This window comes from Ipomoea nil, unplaced genomic scaffold, assembly GCF_001879475.1.
Source record: "Ipomoea nil cultivar Tokyo-kokei standard unplaced genomic scaffold, Asagao_1.1 scaffold1416, whole genome shotgun sequence".
NCBI lineage: Eukaryota > Viridiplantae > Streptophyta > Magnoliopsida > Solanales > Convolvulaceae > Ipomoea > Ipomoea nil.
The window spans coordinates 2,266,186-2,289,780 of NW_017617844.1; the positions used below are offsets into that span (position 1 = coordinate 2,266,186).

The window sequence follows — 23,595 nt, forward strand, 5'->3', positions numbered from 1 at the left end:
TGATATTGATGTTCGGCAACAACGTTCGACTGAGGTAAACACGGTGTCGTACGCTCGAGTACGATACGCTTGCGCAGAAATCACCAATAGGTCACTACAACAGACAGCTTTTTTAGCGACATATATTTAACGGCGGTTATATATAACCGCCGCTAAATGAATATTTCGCAACAGTTATAAAACCGCCTCTAAATCTTATACTAGAACTTAAAAAAATAATCGTACGAAAGGCGTTATACATTAATTTAATATGTATTTTAGCGGCGGTTATATGACCGCCGCTAAAACTCAAATTAAAATTTATAAGTGTTTAAAAATTAACCCTTCCTGTTTTCCACAGCACTCTTCAACAGTTCAACCGATCGTTTCTCTCCAAAAGAATAGTCGCCAAAAACCCGTCTCCCATTATTCAGTCTTTTCTCTCAAATTTCAATTTTTCCCAATTCTTCCACAATCCCCAGTGATTTCTAAAACACGAGGAAGCAACAATCACTGAATCGTTCATTCAATTCTTTTGTTCGTAGCCGACGGAGTTCGATTACGTGTTCGTCGCCGCCGGAGTTCGAATTCTTGTTCGTCGCCGCCGGAGTTCGATTTCTTGTTCGTCGCAGCCGAAGTTGGGAAGAGCAGTTTCTGCAAAATCTTCTACTAGGTTATGATATGATTCATTTTGCAATTGAGTTAGCCTTCGAATCTGCTATTTGTAGCCTATTTTGAAAAATCTTCTGCTAGGTTGATAACTTGATATTTTTCACCATCGATTCCAAGTTGAACTTTGACTGCATTTTGTGTAAACTTGTTTCGTCACTAAATATTTTGACTATTGGTTATTAGTTTCGTCAGTTTTTCGGTAATTATGCTCGCCTATGTGGAACTTGCTTCAGTTTAGTACCAATACATTAACATTTTGAAACTAACTTAGACAGGTTCCTATTTTTGATGGGTTAGCAAGGGAATGGGTAAATGCAATAGAAGAAGTTGGGTTGAAGGTTACTGCTGATTCTGGTGGCAAAAGCTGTGATAAGTTGGCACCTTATGTTAATGAACCTTTTCATGTGTGGAAAAATGACACTTTTGTTGCTGCATTTCCTTCTTCAAAGCTCAGGAGCAGCTATGGAATTAACTTTCCTCAGGTAAAATTATGCACAAATATGATATATAGTGATCAACCATTGCGGCATTGCATATATTATTGTTAAGAAATCATCCAGTTTGTCTTTTGAACTTCAGGTTCAGAGTCTATAAGTGTCCCTGTGGTCCTTGTCTTGGTCCTATTTTGTATATTTATTTAGCTGAGTATTGACAAATGAATTTATAGTATGTTTTTCGATTAGAGGATTTAACTTGCTGCTGCTTGTAGTGATGACTAACATGTTTATATGGAACTTGGAAAGTGCTAATTGTGGATCTATTCTGCCTTATAATGATTCATGTCTTGCACTCTTGCAGGCTCCTGCAATTGGGTGTCAATGGTTTTCTTGTTCATTATCAGATGATTGCGTCTATGTAGAGCAGATAGCTTCTTCAAGAACATTTTGCATTTATGAGAAGGTCCTTTCCAATTGTTTTTAGTTGATTGTATTTTCATCTACCCAATTTTTTTTCATTATGATGCTCTGCTGGCCTATGATTATATAATCATTTATTCTGCTCTTGGTGGTTATTTATTTATTTATTTATTTTTCTGTGTGACCTAAGGCATAATTTGTGCTCTTATTGAAATATTTGTTTGAAACCATTTTCAGGTGGTTGAGAGATTAATGTATTTAGTCTTAAATTTCAGCTATTCTCAAAAAAATTGAACATTTTTTTTTAACTTTAAAAAATCTATTCAAGATAAACTTAATAACATATTTTAATAATTATTAGTTAAAGTAAATAAACTTTATAACATATTTTAATAACTAATTAACATTGATTACATTATTATAAAGTTGGATTTGTGTCAACAATGGTGATATGATAATTTTATCTGGATAAACTATTCGTTAGTACCTGTTAAAGACTCACTAACCCTTTATTTATCTGTGCACTTTCTTGCTATGTTAATGAGTTTTGTTGAAAATTTTCAGGTATCAAACCTTGGCAGTTAACTGAAATTGTACATCAAACTCAATGCCTAACGGTTTCCATGCCAGAATGCTCTGATGCAAAGGTTTTGACCTATTTTCTCTGTCAATTTTCTTGTGGTTCATCTTTCCTACTAACCAATAATTATTGCTTTAAATAATAAGGTGCAAGCATTAATTATTTAATTCTCGAAGGTTTCACAACTGACTCAATGCTGAAATGATTCTATTAAGGTTGCCAGACTTCTTTATACAAAGTCTGGTGATGGCATCATGACAGTCAGTTTAAACATAACATTAATCTCTCAAAGTATTTTTCTGTGTTGGTTTGCTTTCTCTATTAGTGTTTTTTTTTTCTGGTCTAGTTTTTAAATTTGTAATTTAATCCCAAAATACTTCAGGAAGAGAACAAAATATTGGATAAAATGCATCGCCAAAAGGTTGCAGAAGTTGAAAAGCTTACCCAAACTGTGCGTGAGCTTGATGAGGCTGTTCTTGCTGGTGGTGCAGCAGCTAATGTTGTGTAGGAACCGTTGGTAAGAAAACAAATAATAGTCAATTTTATTTGATCACTGTAGGAACCGTTGGTAGGAAAACAAATAATAATCAAATAAAATTGACTATTATTTTCTGGAAAGAAGGGAAGAAAAGATGAAGAAATTTGGCTTAGGTTTAGCACGAGTTCGAACACAAAGTTCTTTTCCTTAAAATCTTATTTGCTACCTCCCACAAGTGCTAGGAGCGTTGTAGCATAGGTTTCCCAGGATAAAACTTGCTACGATTCTTTGTTTAAGCACCTAAACAAAGAACCCGGCAAACAAAGCACAGCAAGAACACTGGTTGGCTAAAAGAAGAGAATAGAAGCAGAAGTTTTGAAGTAAAACTGTACTGGAATTCCTTAGTTTCGTGTACTGTGTAAAATGCTACTGCTCTACCTCTCTTTATATAGGGATGTTGGAGTGCTAGCATTCAACATGGCCATTAAATTGGTATTAAAACCAATTGTGTAACACCTGTAACAACCACCCACTAAGTAGGATTAAACTGAGAATTTAAAATTGGAATTAAAACAGTATTAATTCAGTAACAGATGAGTTTAATCTGTACAACAGGCTGAACTTTCGGGTTTCAGACCGTTGGGGTGCAGGTGCACACGAGAGCATAAGGACCAGTAACACGAGAGTTGTCGGTTTCGGTCGAACCAAGTGACTATATCAGATGGAAAATGATACCGAAGTTTGGCATAACTTAGCCCGCAAGGCCAGCCAATTTCCAGAAGACATTCGTGCCCGCAGGCGCGAGCTCGGGCTTGAATCAAGCCTTTTCGATCTCCTCTAGTTGGATTTTGATTTACACCCCCCCCCACCCCCCGCGAGAGAGCCTCTATGCTATACAATTCTACAAAGTCCACTATTTTCCCTTCATTTCCCAACTCAAATGGGTCTACTTTGAGAATCAATATCTCATTCGCCCATTATCCGTTTTGAGCGTACAATATATCAATCTCTTCGTCTCACTACGAAGAACCCGAATCCAATTTGACCCGACCCAAATCGGAAGTGGACCCCACTGATAATTGTACCACAAAATAGCCACTTAATATGCCATTTTAAGCTAATTTTTCCAACAATCCCTCACATAAATGAAAATTGATTTTCGGGGTAGTTTTAAAAATGGAAACAACTATGTTCAACGGTCGATCCCTGCATAGGATAGGTAGGGTCACACCCTTTGAACCTTCCCTCGTGAAGATACATTTACTCTACTGACTGTACGGTAGAACGCGATGTCTTTGAACCGACTGCCGTTTGTGTAGACGATGACGTATCTCACACAGCAACCTCCCAACCATGTTTTGTTCTCATGATTGTGCCCATTTTGGTCGTGGGTCACCATTCCTGGTTCTGCAAGAGTTTGTGAAGAATTGTGCCCGTCAATTCTCCTTTGAAGCGACCCTCACTTCTCTCTCACATAGGTGATTCTTTCCCGAGTTTCCCGCATACTCACATATGTCAACCGACATTCGAATCACTAAAGCATTTAACATGCTAACCTTGTGCGGGAGCCACTGTCTCTAACGAGGAGTGGTAGGGAATCCGAGACCCCCACAGTGACACGCTCCGTTCCATAATTTAGTTATCCCATTGAACCTAGGTGCCAGTTAGGTTGGGTGTCCACTATAGAACTTTATACCAAGGGCTTTAGACCCATTCCTCGTCTCAACTTCTCCATAGCTACTCTACATAACCCTTTGGTTAGCGGATCCGCTATATTGTCTATTGACTTTACGTAGTCAATCGAGACAACACCAGTTGTGAGAAGTTCTCTAATGGTATTATGTCTACGATACACATGTCTAGACTTACCATTATACATATGATTCTGTAGTTGTCCAATTGCAGCTTGACTATCACAATGCACACACATTGGAGGTACAGATCTTTCCCAATTAGGAATATCCTCTAAAAAATGGCGTAGCCATTCAGCCTCTTCACAACATTTGTCCAAGGCTATCAGCTCAGATTCCATCGTGGATCTAGCTATCACAGTTTGTTTAGAGGATTTCCATGCAACGGCTGCACCGGCTAGTTTAAACACGTAGCCACTCGTGGACTTAGAGCCCTTAATATCATATATCCAGCTAGCGTCGCTATACCCTTCAAGTACAGCAGGATATCTCCCATAGTGCAGTCCAAGGTCTCGAGTATACCTTAAGTATCTCAGAACCTTCACTATTGCCGTCAAGTGCATGGCACCGGGGTTACTCGTATATCTACTGAGTTTACTAACCACAAAGGCAATATCCGGCCTAGTACAGCTCATTAGATATATCAAACTACCAATAACCTGAGCATATTCTACTTGAGAAATACACGTACTCCCCGTGGTTCTTGGTTAGATGAACGCTTCGATCTAATGGCGTCCTAGTCCCTTGATGATTATCCTTGTTAAATTTTTCAAGGATTTTATCAATATAATGTGATTGGCTTAACACCAGACCATCAGGTCTTCTAATGATTCTAATCCCGAGGATTAAATCAGCCAAACCCATATCCTTCATGTCAAATCTCGCATTTAACATGTTTTTGGTAGACTTGATCATTCGATCGTTACTACCAACGATGAGCATGTCATCTACGTATAAACAAAGAATGACATAACCGTCTATCGTTTCTTTAACGTAGACACATTTGTCACTTTCGTTTATTTTGAACCCATTAGTCAACATCGCATGGTCAAACTTCTCATGCCATTGCTTAGGCGCTTGTTTTAAACCATATAGTGATTTAACCAACTTACACACTTTCCTTTCTTGGCCCGGAACCATGAACCCTTCGGGTTGTTCCATATAGATTTCCTCATCTAATTTGCCATTTAGGAAAGCGGTTTTAACGTCCATTTCATGAACTTCCAAATTCTGCAATACGGCTATGGCAAGTATCATCCGAATGGAGTTTATTCTCGTCACAGGAGAATATGTGTTGAAGTAATCAAGGCCCTCGTGTTGCCTATAACCCTTGATTACAAGCCTAGCCTTATACTTCTCGATGGAACCATCAGGTTTCATCTTCCTTTTAAAGACTCACTTGGATCCTAAGGGTTTACTACCCGGAGGTAGATCAACAAGTTCCCAAGTGTGATTCTGTAAGATAGAATCCACTTCACTTTTAATAGCCTCTTTCCACATTGGTCCTTTTGTAGAAGTCACGGCTTCTACATACGTTCGATGCTCGTTTTCTATCAAACAAGATAGAAAATCGGGTTCATTTTCTAATAAACAAGTTAGAGTACTCGAATTGTACTCCAACAAGTAAGTTAGAAAATCAGGACCAAATGATTTTCCAACTCTCGCCTGCTTACTGCGTCTCGGCTCGAGCTCGGGTTCTCTCTCGGATTCCCCACTATCATTATCCATAGCTTCGTCAAACGTTCATTTTGACGTACTCGGTCCCTCGCTAGACCTACAAGGAAATACATTTTCAAAGAAAGATGCATTCCTTGATTCTATTATCGTGTTCTCGTGTACGTCCGGATTATGGGACTCGTGTACTAAGAACCGATAAGCACTACTATTATGTGCATAGCCAATAAAGATACAGTCCACCGTCTTAGGACCTATCTTTACTTTCTTAGGTGTTGGCACCAAAACTTTGGCAAGACACCCCCACACTTTTAGGTACTGGTAGGAAGGTTTCCTACCGTTCCACAGCTCATAAGGAGTCTTATCAAGCTTCTTGTGGGGTACCTTATTTAAAAGGTAATTACTTGTCAAAATAGCCTCACCCCACACATCTTGAGGTAGGCCCGAACTTATAAGCATCGCATTCATCATATCTTTCAATGTACGATTCTTTCGTTCGGTAACACCGTTCGATTGAGGTGAGTAAGGTGTCGTACGCTCGTGTATGATACCTACACTTGCACAGAAGTCACCAATCGGTGCTTCGTACTCACCACCTCGATCGCTTCTAACCTTCTTAATTCTCCGATTAAGTTGATTTTCCACTTCATTCTTATAAAGAATGAATTTATCAACGGCTTCATCTTTGCTTTTAAGCAAATACACATAGCAGTATCGTGTGCTATCGTCGATAAATGTGATAAAATACTTATTACCACCTCTCGTTTGTATCGATCTAAAATCGCACAAATCACTATGGATTAATTCTCGTGGTTCAGTTTCCCTTTCAACCGATTTGAAAGGTACTTTCGTTAGTTTTGCCTCAACACAAATTTCACACTTGTTATTTGTGTTAATTTGAAAGTTAGGAATATGGTCCATGCTAATTAATCTACGCATAGAATTAAAATTAACATGACCTAGTCTACCATGCCACAAATTGGAAGACTCAAGCAAGTAAACAGAATTAACTTTGCTTTTATTGATAACAGGAATTACATTGAGCTTAAACAGCCCATCAGTTACATATCCTTTACCAACAAACATCCCTAACTTGGACAAAACTACTTTGTCTGACTCGAACACCATGCGAAAGCCATGCTTGTTCAACAGAGAGCCAGGCACAAGATTCTTCCTCAGCTCAGGAACATACAGCACGTTGTTCAACGTCAGTTCCTTCCCGGAAGTCATCTTCAGAACCACCTTACCCATGCCTTCCACAGCAGACTGAGCAGAGTTTCCCATCCACACCTTTTCACCCTCAACGGTCTCAAAGGTGTTGAACATCTCTCGGTTGCAACACAAGTGCCTGGTTGCACCGGTATCAATGAACCATTCACGAGGGTTTGAGCCCACGAGGTTCACCTCGGTCACCATAGCCGAAAGGCTAATCTCGACCTCCTTCTGATTGCTATCTCCAACAACGTTGGCTTCAGAACTCTTGTTCTTCTTCCCTGGAGCCTTGCATTCAGATGCTCTGTGGCCATGCTTGCCACAATTGTAGCATTCACCAGGAAACTTGTTCTTGGTAACGCCACCTTTCTGACCTAACTTTCGCTTGTCCTTCTGGTTCCTCTTGGAGTTCTTACCGTGCTCCACAACGTTGGCCTTAGCGCCAACAACGATAGGAAGTTTCCTATCATTCGTCCTGTTCCCTTCCTCAATCTTGTGTCGCTGGATCAGGTCCTCCAGATTCATCTCCTTTCGCTTATGCTTAAGGTAGTTCTTGAAGTCTTTCCAACCTGGAGGCAACAAATGGATCACAGATCCCACTTGGAAGGCTTCACTTAGCACCATGCCCTCGTCACGGATCTCATCAAAGATTAACTGCAAATCTTCTACCTGACTTAGCACAGTTTTTGAATCAACCATTTTGAAGTCGAGGAATCGGCCAACCACAAATTTCTTTGACCCGGTATCCTCACTTCGGTATTTATGATCCAAAGCTTCCCACAACGCTTTTGATGTGCTTATCTTTCGATATACATCATATAGCGTGTCACACAATCCATTCAGGATGTAGTTTCGGCAAAGGAAGTCCGAATCCTTCCAATAGCCAACTACCATCACGGATTGTGCATCTTGTTCCTTCAACGCAGGAACACTCTCGGACAAGAACCTTGCCAAGCCGAGAGTTGCTAGGAAGAACAACATCTTCTGTTGCCGCATCTTGAAGTTCGAACCAACACCAGTGAACTTCTCTGGCTTTTCAGCCGAACCACTCGATACCGAAGGTACCCGAGACATGCGAATATATCCCTCAGTGCTCCCACCATCCTGTGAACCAACGTTCACTGGTGTAGCATGGGAATTAGCAACATTGTTGCCATTTCCTCCATTGTTGTTCTCAACAATATTTTCTTCCCCATTGTTAACGATTGGCAACTCCGGGTTCTACATTTCTTCAAAGAAATTCGAGAAAACAACCAATGGGAAAACAAGAAAAAAGGTTTTAAGACTATAGGAACCGTTGGTAGGAAAACAAATAATAATCAAATAAAATTGACTATTATTTTCTGGAAAGAAGGGAAGAAAAGATGAAGAAATTTGGCTTAGGTTTAGCACGAGTTCGAACACAAAGTTCTTTTCCTTAAAACCTTATTTGCTACCTCCCACAAGTGCTAGGAGCGTTGTAGCCTAGGTTTCCCAAGATAAAACGTGCTACGATTCTTTGTTTAAGCACCTAAACAAAGAACCCGGCAAACAAAGCACAGCAAGAACACTGGTTGGCTAAAAGAAAAGAGTAGAAGCAGAAGTTTTGAAGTAAAACTGTACTGGAATTCCTTAGTTTCGTGTACTGTGTAAAATGCTACTGCTCTACCTCTCTTTATATAGGGATGTTGGAGTGCTAGCATTCAACATGGCCATTAAATTGGTATTAAAACCAATTGTGTAACACCTGTAACAGCCACCCACTAAGTAGGATTAAACTCAGAATTTAAAATTGGAATTAAAACAGTATTAATTCCGTAACAGATGTACTCTCGTGCGTGCTGTGGTGCACTCTCGCACGAGAGTTGTGCTTTCGTGCACCACAACCTTTCCTCTCGTGCTCTTTGTAGCACGAGAGTAGGTCCTCTCGGTTCGGTTTCGGCCGAACCAAGTGACTATATCAAATGGAAAATGATACCGGAGTTTGGCATAACTTAGCCGACATTCCCATTATCCGTTTTGAGCGTACAATATATCAATCTCTTCGTCTCACTACGAAGAACCCGAATCCACTTTGACCCGACCCAAACCGGAAGTGGACCCCACTGATAATTGTACCACAAAATAGCCACTTAATATGTCATTTTATGCCATTTTAAGCTAATTTTTCCAACATGCTGTTCGGGATTACCAACGCAAAGTTCAAGAGATGAATGTACTGTGCAAAAAATAATTCCATTATACATCATGCCTGATAAGTCAAGAGTACCATGTATCTTAAAATATGTTCTGTTTAATCTGTTCCCAGGAAGAGAGAAAAACTCTTGACCGGGAACTGGCACATGCGAAGGTTACTGCAAATAGGGTGGCCACAGTGGTTGCTAATGAGTGGAAAGATTCTAATGACAAAGTAATGCCTGTAAAACAGTGGCTTGAAGAGATAAGGTTTTTGCAGGTATATTAGTTGTCGATCACAGCCCTTGATTGGCTTGATGTTCTAATTGTGATTCTATCTTGATTAATGAATTTAATGCATTTTGATTGTTATGTTTAACTGGGTTGTGGTGGCCACATCTTCTAATGCCACAGGGGGAGATGCAACAATTATGAGATAAGCTAGCAATTTCTGAATGAACTGCAAAATCAGAAGCCCAGTTGAAAGTATTGCTTCACCCAATTTAATATCTGAGTTTTAACTCAATTTCCTATTTATGTCCTAGTTTAAATTGCACTTTACTATTTTCCCTAGGAAAAATATCAATTAAGGCTTAGGGTTCTAGAAGATACATTAAGGTCATCTAGCACAAGCGTTTCATTGGAAACTTTGTTATCTTTGGTTAAAAGCATCTTTATTGATGGTGGAGTTGGTTTTGCTTTCATCAATGTTGCTGGCAAAAATGATTACCCATTATCTTTGTTCTTTATTCAATCAATTATGAATCCTCCCTAATGGAATGGGGGATGTTTGAGATGTTCATTGTGTAGTGTCTAACATCTAAACATTGCAGGTTGAGGACTTTTATGTCTTGGGGGAAGAATTTTTCATTCCTTTGATGGTGAATTTGCATGCAGTTCCCTTGGGAGAAGATGGAAACCTTGCTTCATTGAAAGTTCCTTCTGGGAAAAAGACTACTGGAATAGAAGTTGATTATGTCACTGTTGCTCCTATATGTGTTCAGCTTTAAGAACCACCAATGTTCAAGACCTAGAGAGAGCGAACAACAGTACCTCTATGCCATGCTTCCTGCATCTGCTCATCTTCGTGTATTTGAAGAATTGTGTTTTGAATTGTCTAAGCTGATGAAGCAACTTCTTTGAATACTATACTATTGAATGTTATTATTTGACAAATATTAGTTACAATTGATTTTCTTTTCAATTAAATGTGTATATAGAGTTTATTTGTGATTATACGCATTTGAATATAAATATTTTTGAAGAAATATAATTAAATGATTATTATAAAAATATAATAATGTAATTATAAAACATTTAGCAACACTTAATAACTGCCACTAAAATTTAAGGATACAAATAAATAGATTTATTTAGCGACAGTTACAAAACCGCCGCTAAAAGCAAACCAAAATAAATAGATTTATTTAAACCGCCGCTAAAAGCAAACGAAATAAATAGATTTATTTAGCGGCGGTTACGCAACCGCCGCTAAATGCATTCAAAACCGCCGCTAAATAATTTTCCCATGAATTCCCGCGGTTGTAGAAAATCGCCGCTAAATGCTTCGCGACACACTATTTAGACACGGTTGTATAACCACCGCTAAACATACTAGTGGCGGTTTATAACCGCCGCTAAATGCCTGATTTGGTGTAGTGGGTGTTTCATGTTCACCACATCGATCGCCCGTAACCGCATTAATCCATGATTAATTTGGTTATCTCTTTTATTCTTATAAAGAATAAACATGTGCTACAAATTAACACATCTCTTAGGTGCGAACAAATCAACACTTACGAAATTTCTAAATTGAGACCGGATCGATGCACACCAAATTGTGTCATACCCAATTCCAAGTAATTAAGCTTTCATTCGCAAGCTTAATCACCAACAACCACTTTGCAAGTGATAACTGCTAAGAATTAGCACCACGCTAAAGGTTTAAGCTAAATAAATTAGCATTAAGACCAATCATAATCTAGCACCTTTATTGCTATTATCAAAGCATCAAATGCTTAATTTTTCAACACCTAAAGGTGCTGCCACCAAGTGGCCGCTAGTGCCTAATTAAGCACTTTACCTAGTGCTTAATAGCACTGTTACAGTGCTTTAATTTGCACTTCAAAGTGCCAAATTAAATTGCACTTTCCGCTAGTTCTACGAAAGTACTATTCAACAAATCACAATTTGTCTTAAATTAAATTTCATACTAGTACAATTTGGTATTTTGATCAAGTTAATTATAACACAATTAACAAGACCAAATCAACCAAAATTTCCAAACTAGTTGAACCAAGCTTATATAATCATACCCAGAATATTATTAAAATATTCAACACTTGAGCTGCGACGCTCGCGATTATACAGCTATCCCAATTTTTGACAAATTGATTCTACTTTGAAATCTATATCGTTCAACATGAACTAGAACCGAAATCCTTACGAGATTTCAAACATGTAACACGCTTGTTACATTTCGTTCCGGCCGTTAAGCATTTTAGCATTTTTCCACATAATGCTACGTGATGCTCAAAGCATCCTTATTGAATCTTTTATATATTAAAAATATCACACAAGAATATTTTAAAATATACAAAATTCAACACACACAAATGGAACAATTCATTTTTATTCAATAATAAAAATGTATCACAAGGATACAACAACATTTATTTAAAATAAATAAATAGAAAAATACATTGAAAACAAATTCCTTATTCCTATCTCGTAGTAGTCCTTCAAACCCGCGTGCCTTGTTCCATTTTCCAACCGTCCACTCCACGAAGGGTGGTCCCATAGCGCACATCGGGGGTACCTGTTAAAGAAACCTTGGTTGTGACCTCACTCGTCCAACCGTCCACATTCTTTAACACAATCGAAGTTGTCCTCAACCTTTTCACCAGGATAACGATTCGCTTCATAGTGGCTGCTCACTTCTTCCTCATAATCATCTTCAGGCCTAAACTTTCGTTTGCCTTTCCTTTGATTATCGTTGAAGACATTGGTCACACTATAATAGTACTCAGACCATGTAGTGATCACGTAGTCACTGGATCCTTTATGGCTTTTAGCCGATCCACTAGGCAACGCAATAGGTACCAATTGTGTGCCACCAGCCACTAGTCTATCGATTCGTAAACCAAGGTTCTAGCTCCGGAGCACCATCGTGTGTTTTTGCAACTCCCACGAAAATATCATTTTCAACGTTGCTGCCGTCAACCGGCATCACGGAATGTGCAACATCGTTGCCGTTCCGACCATTTGAATGTGCACCACGAGCAACATTCACGGTTACAACACTTTTGGAATCCATCGACTTGTTCATCATATAAAATAAGGTTTTAATATTGCTGGAAAATAATGAACCAAAGTCGATTTAATATCGCAAAATAATAATTATATATACACACGAAAATATATAAAATAGTATTCGATATATATATATAACGAACCCCAAAGGTCCCCTGCATGCGAGAAAAAATCTCTATGCTATACAATTCAATAAACCTGTAAAAGACCCTTGTATAAATAGTGGTGCAATCCACTTCTCAAACCAATGTGGGACAATAGCTCATCTTTTTCCCCTCATTTTTCCAACTCAATGGGTCTACTTTGAGAATCAATATCTCATTCACCCATTATCCGTTTTAATCGTACAATATATCAATCTCTTCGTCTCACTATGAAGAACCCGAATCCACTTTTACCTGGCCCATTTCAGAAGTTGATCCCACAGATAATTGTACCACAAAATAGTCACTTAAAATGTCATTTTAATGTTATTTTTCCAACAGTAACTGCTTCTGCCAGCGCATCATTATTCATTCTGAGAAGTCCAACGGATATATCCAAGACGCTCTGTTGTAGAGTCTGATCGATTAGGTCTCTACTCTAAACACTAATAGACACCTAGACTAAAACCTGTCTAATTTTGCCCTAATAATTTTTGTCATTTACAAGTTGGGATTTAGACTTAAAACACTAACAATATCTATAGAAAACTACAACTATTAGCAAATCAAAATTTGCAAACCAACATGCAATAAACTAAACACTATCAAACCGAAATCGATTCTTACCTCTTTGAAAGAAAGCGAAGTCGTCTCAATATCCTATATATAATAAAGCCATATGGTCTTGTGAAAATTAAATAGTGATAATCAAAATTTAATTTTCACAAGATCATAATAATATTGTTAATTATAATAACAATAACAATAATAATAATAATAATTGCAATAATAATAATGATACCATATGGTCTTGTGAAAATTAAATAGTGATAATCAAAATTTAATTTTCACAAGACCATAATAATATTATTAATTATAATAACAATAACAATAATAATAATAATTGCAATAATAATAATGATAATTATTATTAAAAGGGAAAATGGCACTTTTTCCCCCTATGTTATATACTTATAGCACTTTTTCTCCCTCAATTATTTAAGTGGCTCTTTTTCCCCCTGAAATGTTAAATGGACATATTTACCCTTAAAATAAATATTTCATTTATTTTTATTCTCCAATAAATTATTACTATAATTTGGTTCAAACCAGATACTATAGTAACCAAACCAAAATATTCCAATTACAATTTATAATCAAAACGCGATATTTAGAGTTTATTAAAATCACGAACTGGAATGGGCGGTTCATGTTCCAAACTGAAAAAATAAAATACATTTATTGTTGAATTTAAACTAATTTAAAATAAAAAATAAAATTTTAAAATAAAGACGGTTCAAAATCGCGAACGGGATCCGGAACCGTCGGTTCATGATCCAGTTTTTTTTTTTATTCTTAAATTTAATAAATTGAAATCCAAATATTGGGTTCTAGATCTGAATCATAACTGAAAACTTTTAATTCGATTGCTATAGTGTCTGGTTCAGTTCGAACCGAACCGTGGTAATCGCTACATATACGCAATAATTTGTTGGAGAAGTAAAATAAATAAAATGTTTACTTTAAGGGTAGAAATGTCAATTTAATATATTAGGGGAGAAAACCACCACTTTTAAAATAATTGAGGGGGCTAATGTGCTTACATAAATAATTGAGGGGGAAAAAGTGCTATAAGTATATAACATAGGGGGAAAAAGTGCCATTTCCCCTTATTATTATTATTGCAATTATTATTATTATTATTGTTATTGTTATTATAATTAACAATATTATTATTATAATATATATATATTTATTTATTTATTTATTTATTTATTGTGTGAACGATGGTCTATGGATCATGAATATCAAATACATTTTTAATATATTAAAAATACATTATTTTTATATTAAAAGTACCTTACATACATATATAATGTACCCTTAGTATATTTAAAATATACTTTTTATTGCATGCAACCCCAAAGTTCATAAGTTTGAAATTAATATATGGCATAGCTAGGCGGCCTAATATTTAAGATTGTTGATGTGCATATTGAGGACTACGGAGACAAAGATGCGTTATTCGTGGATTCATCGGATACTATCCAACAACACTATCCAACTTAATTGACGTGAAGTAGGCTTAGTAACATTAAGATTATATTCTCGAATTATTAGTTCTCATCTTTTATTGATTACACACTTAATTCAATAGTATTTGGAAGAAAAAATCAGTGTTCGAATTAAGATTGTGATTTTGGTCTTTAAAGGTCAATTGTATGTTGCTACATCTAGAGTTAGAAATATCAAAGGTCTAAAAATTTTAATCCGTGGTGACTCTAAAATTGTAATTCAATTACTATTGTAGTTTACTGAGTTCTTAAAAATTTGTAATATTAAATACTATGTACTAAATTTGTAATACAGTTTAAGATTTGAATCATCCACCTTAAATATTATTTTAATTATAAATATATTTATGTTCATAATTTTATCATAGGGATTCACACATAATAATTATTAATAACAAAAATTTTATATATGAATAAACTTCATATAGGGTATATTTTTATAACATATTGTCCGTGCATCGCACGGGACAAATACTAGTTAACTATAAATAGCTTTGTAGTTCTCCGTCTCTTGTATTGAGCGATTAAGCTCCAGAATGCGAGAAAAACCTAAGACATTATGTTTTTTGAGTTGATAGAGCGTAAGAGTGAAGAGAGATCGACGATAGAGAAGAGATTTAGGGTTTAATTCGCACTTAGTTTGAATTTTATTATTTAAAAAAAAAAAAAAAGAATTCCACTTAGGATAGATAGTGTTGAAATTATCCACATTGGCGAAAACTAAGAATTTACTGGTTGGGTTGGGAACAAATGGACTTAATTGACTTATTTTACCGATTTAGGGGACTTACATGAAGCTTTTTCACTTGGGGGGGGGGGGGGGTAGGGGGGGCTGGTCAACTGCACTATCCGGTTGACTTAGGGGGCTGATTTGACCCCTTTTCCTACATTTTTCATATAAGTAATAAAAATTTATTCTTGATTTAGTATTACATTTGCTAGTATAAGACTATAAGTATTACATTTCATATTGACTTGACCCGTCTTACGGAGTCATGAATAAAGATCCTTGAGATAGTCTCACACAAATTTTTGACATGAAGTATATGCATCTAATACATTTCTAATTTTTTAACCCAACAGGGTAGCTCAAGTGGCAAATGAGCTCTCTTTGTGGGGGAGAATTCCGGGATAACCCGGGTTTGATTCCCATAAGTGACGATTCCCTTTGGGCCAGCTTCTGTGCCTCTCGGAGTGAACTGGGTGGACTTGGACCGTTAAACGGATAGAGAAGGACCCGGACCACAATGTGTGGTTTCCACCAAAAAAAATACATTTCTAATTTTTACTTTTTTTAACTTAAAATATATTTTTCTCTTTTTCTTTATGTGCAAATAAAATTAATGCATATTTTAATTGAGATATTTTAAATAACATTTATATTGATATATTTTTAATTTTTTAAAAATTAATTACAGGGACATATAATCATTACTTTAGTATAATGTTTATATATATATATATATATATATATATATATATATATATATATATATATATATATATTAAGTTTTGTTTTTATGAACATTATGAATTGCTATAAAGTAAATGAAAGTAGATATGATGTCCTTTCGAAAAAAAAAAAAAAAAAGTTTATATGATTTTTTTTTTTTTTGATCATAAACGAGGGGGCTACCCAAAACAAACACAGGATCAAAACCGATCCAAAACACTTTGACAAGTCCTTCGCAAGAAATTTGCTCCCAGGCGATCCTGTTCAACAATATCTTGTATTTCCATGGGTGGCACATCGTGAAGACGCAGCCCAACCGGGTGGGCAAGTGCCATGTTCGCGAGAGCATCCGCTAGCTTGTTCTGTTCCCTGTTCACGTGTGCGATTTGAAACTCCAAATGGCTTTCTGCCTCTTGTATACATCGGCGGAGGACGTTGCAAGGTATGTCCAGACCATCTAGTGCCGCGCTCATCCTCTCCGCTGCCCGTTTGGAGTCACACTCCACGATTACCCTGTTGGCGCCGTGAGCCTTCGCCATTCGGATGCCCTGTAAAATTCCCCAAGCCTCCGCCTTCTCCGCTGCACATCGCCCGATATTGTACGTGAAACCGGACTGCCACACTCCATGCGCGTCTCTAAGGACACCTCCACAACCTGCACAATTGTCTCCTTTACTACAGCCATCGACATTAAGCTTAAGCCACCCCGTGGTCGGTCGTGCCCATCCCATGCGGGTGGTGGTTGTCGTCGTGCCACCCAGTGCCGGCGACCACTTGAGTCTGAATGCATTTTTGACCTCCGCGTCAACTTGCGCGTGCCACTCACGCTTCTGCCCAGCTGTCAGCGTCTTGGAGTTGAAAACTTCATCGTTACGCCACCTCCACAGCCACCACAACCTTACCGCAAAGCGCTCCGGCCAATCCTCTTTGAAACCCCATTTCGTGTCGCCCCTCAGGTTCGCCGCAATCCAGTCTTCCCAGTTGAGGGTGTTGAGTTTTGACCTTGTGCTCCAGCTCATGGACGTTTCCCAAGTCTCTCTCGCAGCCGGGCACCACCGGAAAATGTGGTCTAGATTTTCCACCGAACCTGCACATCGAAAACATTTATCATCAGTCGTTAATTTTCGCCTACACCTCTCTGCGTTAGTGAGAATTTTCCCATGTATCACCAGCCAGGTAAACAAGCTGATTCTCGCAGGGACGTGTAGTTTCCAAAGTCGCTTCCAGTCCGCCTCCAAATTGCCTCGATCGTGACTGGCAATTATTTCATATGCCGATTTAAGCGAGAACCTGCCATCATCCTCCAATGCCCAGCCTATACCATCCTCCATCTCTGTGTCGGTTAGGATGACGCTTGCCAATCTCTCCATCATTGCCGTAGGAAGGGCCTGCCCAATGATCTCCCACTTCCAACCGCGAACATCATCCCAAAGATCTCTTACGTTGGCATACAGTTCGGGGAGGCTGAGAGGCACTTGCATGCACCCATATAGAGGCTCCCGATCCAACCATTTGTCCATCCAGAATCTGGTGGTAGTGCCGCTATGTACGTTCCGCTTGATACCCTTCTCGACATGGGCTTGGGCAGCTGTTATTCCGCGCCAAGCATTTGACATCGAGCGCCTGGTAGAAGGCCCTGCACAATTCGTCCCCGACTTATAGTACTTCGTGGCTAAAACTCGTGCCCAAAGGCTATCTGGTTCCTTTTTCATCCGCCATCCCAGCTTGGTCATGAAGGCTTGGTTCATCGCATGTAGGCGCCTGAGTCCCAAGCCCCCTAGTTCCTTTGGCGAGGTGACTAAATCCCACTTTACTAGGCTCAATTTATTAGCCCGCCATTCCTTCCCCAAATAAAGCCCCGGGTTCGTTTCTCAATTTCCTCACATACGCTTTTAGGTAGTGCAACAGTTTGCATGGTGTACGCGGGTATGGCATTTAACACTGACCTGGCCAGAACAACCCTCCCGGCCATCGAAAGGGTCTTGGCTTTCCATCCCTCTAACCTGCCAGAGATCCTAGAAAGGAGATCCGCAAAAGTGTTATGTGTAACTCGTCCATGGATGGCAGGTACGCCTAGATATTTGCCGAGGTTATCCGTCGCTTCTATGTTGAGTCGGCTAGCTATAGCCTCCTTAAAACCCTGACTCGTGTTCTTGGAGAAAAAAACTTGAGACTTGCTCAGACTAATCCGTTGGCCGGATGCTTTGCAAAACCTGTCCAAACATTCCTGGATCACTTCGACTTGTTCCAGCGTGGCTTCCGTGAATAAGACCATATCATCTGCAAAACAAAGGTGGGTTAGCACGGGTCCAGAAACTGCGAGCTTAACGCCTTTCCACCTGTTATCGTTCACCGCGGCCGCAATTAGTTGGCTTAGTCGCTCCATACAAAGGACAAAGATCGCCGGTGACATGGCATCTCCTTGTCTAATTCCCCGTTCCGGTCTAAAAGGACGTAGCCTCTCGCCATTCCAGATTATAGACAAAGTGGGAGTACGAATACATGTCATCATGAGTGTTCTCCATCTCATGTTGAAGCCGGCTAAGTCAAGCGTTTCCTGGATGAAGTCCCAGGACAGCCGGTCATAGGCTTTTTCCAAATCCAGCTTAATGGCCATGTATCCTGTATCCCCTTTCTTTTCTCGCATGGAGTGCATCACCTCCTAAAAAATTAACACATTGTCAGTAATCTGCCTCCCCGGGACAAAGGAGCTTTGGTGGGGCCCCACGATTTTGGGAAGGATGAACTTGAGCCTGTTGGTGATAGTCTTTGTGATGAGCTTGTAACTAACGTTACACAAACTGATGGGCCAGAACTGCCTGATTGTTTCTGGGGCGGCGACTTTCGAGATAAGGGCAATGAGTGTTTCGTTGAGACCCTCCGGGAGTAAACCTGATCTGACCGCCTCCTCCACTAACTTGAACAGACTAGTACCCGTCGTGGTCCACATGTTTTGGTAAAAACCTGCTTGGAAACCATCCGGTCCCAGTGCTTTAAAAGGCTTCATGTCCGTAAGGGCGGCGTGCACTTCTTCCTTTGATATCGGTCTGTTGAAACACAGCCAGTCGATGTCCCGGAGTGCGGGAAAACTTGTTCCGAGGTGATCCCGGTGGCCTGCGGTATCCTCCTGTGAAAAAAGCTTAATGTAAAAAGATTGGATATGGTCCCGAAGGCCATTATCACACGTTAGCCAGGTGTTATTCTCGTCCCTTAAAGATACAATGTGCTCTGGGATTTGCGGACTGCAGTGGCCGCATTGTAGTAAGCCGTATTCCTGTCCCCGGAGCGTATCCACTCTTCTCTGGAGCGCTGGTACCACAGAATTTCTTCTTGGTGAAGAACGGCTTCTAGGTCCTCTCTTAGTTTCCTTTCTAGCTTAATGAGCCCCCAGTGGTAATTCGTGGATAGGGCTCGCTGGACCCCACTGATCCTTGACAAAAGAACTCTTTTCCGTTTAAAGACGTTGCCAAAGGTCGCCTTGTTCCAATCGGCCAGGATAGAAGCCAGGCCATTGGTGTTATCCGTGATGGCAGCTTCTGGCCTCCAGTTCTGCTCAACAACCTCTTGGAAATTAGCGTGGGTAAGCCACGCTGCCTAGAACATGAATGGAGCCGCTCGTAACGTGTGATGCCCACCTTCCAGTTCTACCAACAGGGGGGCGTGGTCCGATTCCACGCGGGCTAAATGGGAAACCCGAGCATCTTTAAAACTTGTGCGCCACTCGGTATTGCAAAGCGCCCGATCAAGCCGGGCGCCCTTCGTGTATCCGGAGTCTCCGTCCTTAACCCATGTCAGGCTGGGTCCCGAGAACCCCAAGTCAATGAGCCCTTCGTCCTGCACCCAATTAACAAAATCAGAATTTCGGAGAGGAGACGAGGAAACATAATTACGTGTCTCTTCGTGAAAGAGAACCGAATTAAAATCCCCAGCTACTAGCCAGGGCCCCGTAAAGTTCTGAGCTGACTGTCTCAGATCCCGCCACAGCCTGCGACGAAGATGGTGGGCTGGACTTCCATAGACCACTGCAAGGGTCCATGTCAGTTGATCCCGCCCCCTAACCTGCAATAAAATGAACTGGGGGTGAGTAGAGAGAATTGCTAAATGCACCGGGTCCTTCCAAAAGACCCATATTCCCCCACTGAAGCCCACATCCTCCACTCGGACCCAGTCAGAGAAGCCCAACTGCTTGCAGATCGAATCTGCCTTAGTGCCCGACACTTTTGGTTCAAATAGGCCCAGGATGCACGGCTTGTGTACCTGGAGAAAATTTTTTTAAGGCTCGGAGGAACCGTTTGCCTCCGGCCCCTTGGCAATTCCAAAAGAAACAATTCATTAAAACAACAAAACAAGGGAAGAGCTGGAAAACCACAGAGAGGCAGCAAAGTAGATGAACAAAACAAAACCAGCACAGAGAGAGGTGCTCAAACAGCGTCCTCAGCACCCTGCGCGCCACCCTGCCCCGGGACCTCCTCGCGATCCATTACAATATCTCCTTCGTCATCGAGACAGTCCGGAGGGTCATCGTGATGTTCTCCTGTGGGTTGCCAAACGGGAGATGGGATGTCGCCGCTTGTCTCACCATTGAACACCCGTTGAGAACTGATGACCAGACCACCTTGTTCTCCACGTACAACGACATGGTGGGGTGCCTCCGCTGCTCGCCTCGAGCTTCCCCCGTTACTCCTCTGCACACTGACCGATGGCGCTGCCACACTAGGTGCTTGGCGATGAAGTGTTACCGGAGCATTCACGATTTGTTTTTCCCTTGCAATCACATTAGGCCTACGCTGCTTGTCTTTTCCTGTTGCCTGCACTTGTTTCCCACGGCGCGCTGCCATGCCCTCACCCACAGACGTCCTTCCCGCTTCATCCACAGGTACTACGCTATCATCCCCACCAGTATCCTCCACTGCCTCCTCCACATGGTCCGCCTCATTCTGATCGCCAACGTCATCCTGCAAAACAAGCGGCGCAAAACGAGATGCCTGGGGCTGTCCATCGTGCTTTGCTCTGGGCTCTTGTTCTCGACCAGTTGACGTCTTCTGGGCTTTATCCGGCAGCTTTGCTTTGCCCCGTGGTCGTCGGCCAGGAGCTATCATCCACGCTCCGAATGGCGCAGTCCCAACCTGGACACCCGGGCGACTCTGTTCAGCTTGGTTCGCAGCCGTGCTTCCACCCACTGGCTCGCCCTCCTGGTTTCCCGCAGGGGGTTGCTCCGGCTTGTGCAGCGTTGGGCATGCCTCAGCGGCATGGCCATATATTCCACATGTAAAACACACCATGTGGATACCTTCGTATGCCACAGATCGAACCTGACCTTTGTAATTGAACTTGGATATTAGCGGCTTTGTTATGTCGACCTCCACACAGATTCGGGCAAACATGCCTCGTGACACTAGGCTCGTGGCCTGATCAACGCGGATCGATCGTCCGACCTTGTTTCCCAATTTCCGAAGGAAGATGATATTAAAGTACTCAGCAGGTAAACAGGCAATCCGTGCCCACACGAGCACCTTCTCCGTGTTGTCCGCAAAGGGGTCGAAATCTGGCTTCCATGGCTGGACTATGAGGTAATGATCCATGATCATCCAAGGCCCCTCAAACATCGCGAATTCCAGGTCCTCCACCGCTCCAAATCGGACAAGAAAGTAATCGTTATCGATGGCGATAAGATCCATGTTCGCCTTTGGTCTCCACATCGTCTGGAGCCTTCTCAACAAATACGCATATCCAACGCGCCGGCCCATGACCTTGATGATCAGAGTTTTCCTCCAAGGCGCCCGGATCGCCTCCAGTTCCTCCTGTGTCAGACGAATGGTGGGGCACAAGGGATCATCATCCTGCTCGTCGAAAGATTCCATCGGATCCGTCTCCTTCACATCGCCGGGGCGCTGGAAAGAAGGCACGATCTGGCCAGACACGCTCTGGGCATACGTCCGGCGGGATGGTGGGATAGCCTGTACTGACGGCGTTGTGTGGACATGTCCATCCGGCGCAATTCCGGCATCTGCTTGCACCATCTCCTCCACCGGGGTCTCATTAACGATTTCAACGTCCGCATGCAGCGTCCTCTCCATCGTTGGGCTCGCTGATTGTCCTAAGGGTCTTCCGCTCGATCCTTTCTGCTTCTTCGTGCTCCGTTCAAGGAGATCCCGATCTTCTTCCGATTATAGTTTAGTGTTTATGTACATTAAGGTTTAGGTTTATGATCACATAAAACAAATATTATAAACATAGTACAAACAAGAGAAATTTTATTAAATATCATTCAATGTAATGTAATTTTATGTACAATAAGCTTTAATTTTATGAACATATAGAAGGAATATTATAAATATTCTACAAATTGAATAAAAATAGCTACGATATACCTGTAATTTAGTGTGTATGTACATTAAGGTCTAGATTTATAATCATATAGAATAAGCATTATAAACATAGTACAAAATGAATATTATTAACCATGATGTGTCATTTGTTGTGTAATGTTTATGTATATTAAACTTTGTTTTTATAAACATATCGAAACAACGTTACGACCTTACGATAGACTGAATTAAATATATTTGATGTACATTTTGTTTAATATTTATGTACATTAAAATTTAAATTTACGAACATATAAAATAAATATTGTAAACATAATACATAATAGTATTATTAAACATGATTCACTAATTGCGAATTAATACGAAGTATAAAATGATGTCAAGTTAAAACAGAATCCATTATGAAAGGTGGACCATATCTGATCGACGATATAATTGCGGTATTATTGGACGGAGACATTAGACACGCTGACTCTACTTTGTGAAAAGAGTAGTATACCGGAGTATATTTACTTTTTTAGTTTTTTTTTTTGTTTAATTCGTGTTAAATATAAAAATAAATTTTATACATGTTTAATGAGTATAAAATGAATTACAATCGATTAATTAACAAATGGCAAGTTATTGTGTGGACCATGAATATCAAGTACATTTTTAATATACTAAAAGTACATTATTTTTGTATTGAATGTACATTATTTTTGTACTGAAGGTACATTATATAAAATAATGTACTCCTAATATATTAAAAATGTACTTTCAAAAAATCTACTTTACATACATAAATAATGTACCCTTAATATATTAAAAATATACTTTTTATTTATGTTCACACAATTGTGTGGACCATGGTCCATGCAATAATGATTGTCAATAAATACACTTTTGATGATGATGGTAATGGTGATGACATCAACCAAATGCCTTTCAAAAACAATACCGCAAAAAAAAAAAAAAAAAAAAAAAACAAAAAACAAAAACAAAAA

The 23,595-nt window shown here is 39.9% G+C and overlaps 2 protein-coding genes across 5 annotated transcripts; one reads left to right on the forward strand and one right to left on the reverse strand.

Annotated features, from left to right (window-relative positions):
- Positions 1–559: 559 nt before the first annotated feature.
- LOC109187048 (microtubule-associated protein 70-1-like) lies at positions 560–10,512 on the forward strand. 4 transcript variants are annotated; one of them, XR_002055208.1, is made up of 9 exons: positions 564–652; positions 927–1,133; positions 1,450–1,551; positions 2,073–2,155; positions 2,471–2,585; positions 9,297–9,337; positions 9,431–9,577; positions 9,712–9,783; positions 10,131–10,214. XR_002055208.1 is itself a non-coding variant. In XM_019337204.1 (8 exons), exons 4-8 carry the CDS (start codon positions 2,132–2,134, stop codon positions 10,305–10,307), a joined length of 504 nt encoding a protein of 167 aa, XP_019192749.1. In that variant the 5' UTR covers positions 560–652; positions 949–1,133; positions 1,450–1,551; positions 2,073–2,131; the 3' UTR covers positions 10,308–10,512. The 4 variants fall into 4 exon arrangements, 3 of the variants coding, with proteins under 3 accessions (XP_019192749.1, XP_019192748.1, XP_019192750.1); XM_019337204.1 differs by lacking the exon at positions 9,712–9,783 and having other exon boundaries at positions 560–652; positions 949–1,133; positions 10,131–10,512; XM_019337203.1 differs by having other exon boundaries at positions 9,712–10,217.
- Positions 10,513–20,701: 10,189 nt separating this feature from the next.
- On the reverse strand, positions 20,702–22,357 carry LOC109187040. The gene has a single exon (XM_019337194.1). It carries the CDS (start codon positions 22,355–22,357, stop codon positions 20,702–20,704), a length of 1,656 nt encoding a protein of 551 aa, XP_019192739.1.
- Positions 22,358–23,595: the final 1,238 nt, after the last annotated feature.